Genomic DNA, 2902 nt, shown 5'->3' with positions numbered 1-2902 from the left:
TTTTTTTTACTTTTTCATTTATTTTTAAGTGATTTTCCTGCTAACTTTTGGGGCAAGTTGCTTGTTGTCTTCTCACCATGTTTTTGAAAAAATCAATCTGATTTGCTCATGTTTCCAAGGGTTAAGCAATATTTACAAATAAATGTCTGTCTCAGATCTTCATTTTGGATGTGGCGATGACTCGCCGTTATGCCAGTATGTTCTTAGTTGTGTGAACATCTTAAATTACTGTTTAACCAGCTGAGCGAGTTCTTCTCACATTTCCTGAGCGGCTGTGATTTTCTTGATTTTATTTCCTTGTATTTCTGCATCAGCTGGGAGCGGTATTTTATCAAGTAGACTGTCTTTAAAATCTCCATCCAGTTTGAGGTCAAAGGCCTTCGCCAGAAGTCGAGAGGCCACGACGAACGTGTGCAACTGCGGGCTCGACTCCAGGTGGGCGTCCAGGTGAGTCTCCTTTTTATTGGCGTTTACGATTCCTATAATCTCCATTGTCACCTTCTGGATGCCGACGCTGTGAACCTGCAGAAAGACGGAGTGACGGTCGGGGTTCAGGACATGGTGAAGCAGATTTAACGCCTGTCGGTTTCACGCCTCGGGTCATCGGTCAGGTTAACGCTCAGAGTGCTTCACATTCAGAAGATCTCCACAGTTTGAAGGTGGAAACCCAAGATTACATGCTGAGGCCCAAAACAGGTTTGTGAGGTCACCTTGACCTTGATGTTTGTGCCAAATTTGAAAAATTCTCTCAAGGTGTAATTGAGAAATTATGTTCACAAAACCGAGACAGATTCAAGGTCACAGTAACCTATGACCTTTGGCCACCAAAATCTTATCAGGATGTCCTTGAAGTGGTCGTTTGTGCCAAATTTAAAAGAAATTTTCTCAAGGTGTTTTTGACACATCACGTTCACGAGAATGAGACATACAAGATCACAGTGACCTTTGGCCACCAGAATATAATTACTTCATGCTTGAGGCCAAATGGACGTTTGTGTCAAATTTTTAAAAAATACCTGCAAAGCCTTCTGCAGATATTGCTTTCATGAGAATGAGATGGATGAAAGGTCACAGTGACCTTGACCTCTGACCACCAAATTTGAATCTGGTTGTCGTTGACTTAAAGTGGATGTTTGTGCCAAATTTGAGAAAATTCACTCAAGATATAATTGATATATCATGTTCTAAAGAGGGAGATGGACACAAGGTCACAGTGACCTTTTGAACAACAAATTCTAATCAGCTCATCGTTGAGTCCAAGTCAAAGTCGTTGAGTTTGCGCCAAATTTGTGGAAATAATGAAACGGCGGACTGAGAGAAAGTAGAGCAGAGTGTTGGCTTCAGGTACCTTGTGAATGTGGGTGTCTCTAGTTGAGTCCAGCGACACGGTGTCAAAGTACCGATTGGTCTTCACGTTGGTGACCTTAATGACATCATCAGGTGATAAGTCTTTGCAGTGCTTGGTGGCGTCCCCCCACATGCAGATCTTGATGGAGCCGGTCTTGTCTTCCAGATGGAAAGTTTGTTTCTTTGTCTTTTCCTGTTTGTGCTTCACCTGAACCTTTTCGACGGGATTGATCTGAAAAAAAAAAACAGCACAAGATTAAAACTACAGCGACCGTTTCGAAGTACCGCAGTTCCCCGGCCTCCAAGTCTGCAGGGTGTTCTGGTTTTGACTCGTGTTCCCGCTCCATTGTGTGAAAAATACAAAAAAAGCAGTCCTTCCTTGATCACATCTCGTATGCTTCACTTCCGACTTGATGTCTTATTCAAAAACTCGTATCAATCCACACCGATGCTAGCGCGACGTCGGACTGTGTTTCCGCTGAGACATGTTGTGACTTCACGCATTTGAAAAAAATATTTTAAGAAGAAAAAGTATAAAGATATGTGAAACGTATGTGAAACGTATGTGAAACGTATGTGACGCGATGCTTTCGGAAGTTATTGTAAGTAAACAGCTGTGATTGCGATCAGGTCCCCAAGGCAGGTCCCTATGGCGGGTCCCTATGGCGGGTCCCTATGGTGGGTCCCTATGGTGGGTTACCATCATGCAGGCAGGTCGGCGTCCTGGTGTCCAGTTTAAACTCACCATTGTGACGGTTCCCTCGACGCTCATTTCTGTCCTGTCAGCTGAGGAAAGTGCATTTTCAACAGAGGAAACTGGACTCTCGGGATAAATGAGCCTCTGTGCTTGTGTGTGGAGCTCCTCGTGGACGTCCACAGCTTTGGTCTGTGACTTCCTGCTGTCTGATGTGAACTTCACGCCGTACTCGTCTTCTTTCAGGTTTCTGAAACAGTAGGAGCTCCCCTCGGTGAGGCCTTGATAGTGCTTTTTCCCATAAACCATCAGTTTGAGGCTGTCGGTCTCATCAGCGATCGCCACATAAAAGAAAAACTTCTTCTGTTTGTCTTTGGTTTGATATCTACGCAGCCCAGATTTCTTAACAACTTTCCCAACGATGATATCTGCGTCAAGAACTTTTCTGGATTTCACGTCACAGATGGATTTCTGCTGCAGACAAACAGAAACATCCGTTAGAGCTCCGATTCCCCTCCATGTTCTCAGTCACAGTAATAATAAAGTGAGTCACACTGTGAGTAGTTTTTGTCCTCTTAGTGTCCATCAGGTGTCAGAGTGCATAAAACAGCATCAAACAGAAACCCCAAACCCCCGACAGAGGTCCTAGCTAAGACCCTAATGTCCTAAAATCCTTAAAATTTCCTAAAATTCAAAACATGTCAGAAAAAAGAGAAATATACTAAACTCGCAGCAACATCCTAATGTCCGAGAAACACCCCGAAATCCTAAAAATCCCTGTCCTCATGTCCCTGTCCCCATGTCCCTGTCCCCATGTCCCCATGTCCCTGTCCTCATGTCCCTGTCCCCATGTCCCTGTCC

At 44.2% G+C, this 2902-nt stretch overlaps 1 protein-coding gene across 1 annotated transcript; it reads right to left on the bottom strand.

Annotated features, from left to right (window-relative positions):
- On the bottom strand, positions 1-2806 carry LOC121964635. Its single transcript, XM_042514836.1, has 3 exons — positions 2093-2806; positions 1349-1579; positions 1-522 (listed from the first exon to the last, which is right to left on the bottom strand). The coding sequence occupies exons 1-3, from the start codon at positions 2348-2350 to the stop codon at positions 256-258; spliced, it is 756 nt and encodes a 251-aa protein (XP_042370770.1). The 5' UTR covers positions 2351-2806; the 3' UTR covers positions 1-255.
- Between the last annotated feature and the right edge of the window lie 96 nt (positions 2807-2902).

Source organism: Plectropomus leopardus, unplaced genomic scaffold (genome assembly GCF_008729295.1).
Source record: "Plectropomus leopardus isolate mb unplaced genomic scaffold, YSFRI_Pleo_2.0 unplaced_scaffold16499, whole genome shotgun sequence".
NCBI classification, from domain to species: domain Eukaryota; kingdom Metazoa; phylum Chordata; class Actinopteri; order Perciformes; family Serranidae; genus Plectropomus; species Plectropomus leopardus.
The sequence above is the reverse complement of the archived record's forward strand: the minus strand, read 5'-3'. Positions and strand labels throughout refer to the sequence as shown.

What these genes read in the sequence shown, in the direction of transcription:
- LOC121964635 (XM_042514836.1), bottom strand. Translation starts at nt 2,350, where the DNA reads ATGGTTTATGGGAAAAAGCACTATCAAGGCCTCACCGAGGGGAGCTCC. An exon ending in TCGAGGGAACCGTCACAATG is followed by an intron (nt 1,580 to 2,092) that starts GTGAGTTTAAAC and finishes TTTTTTTTTCAG; the next exon opens with ATCAATCCCGTCGAAAAGGT. An exon ending in GAGACACCCACATTCACAAG is followed by an intron (nt 523 to 1,348) that starts GTACCTGAAGCC and finishes GTCTTTCTGCAG; the next exon opens with GTTCACAGCGTCGGCATCCA.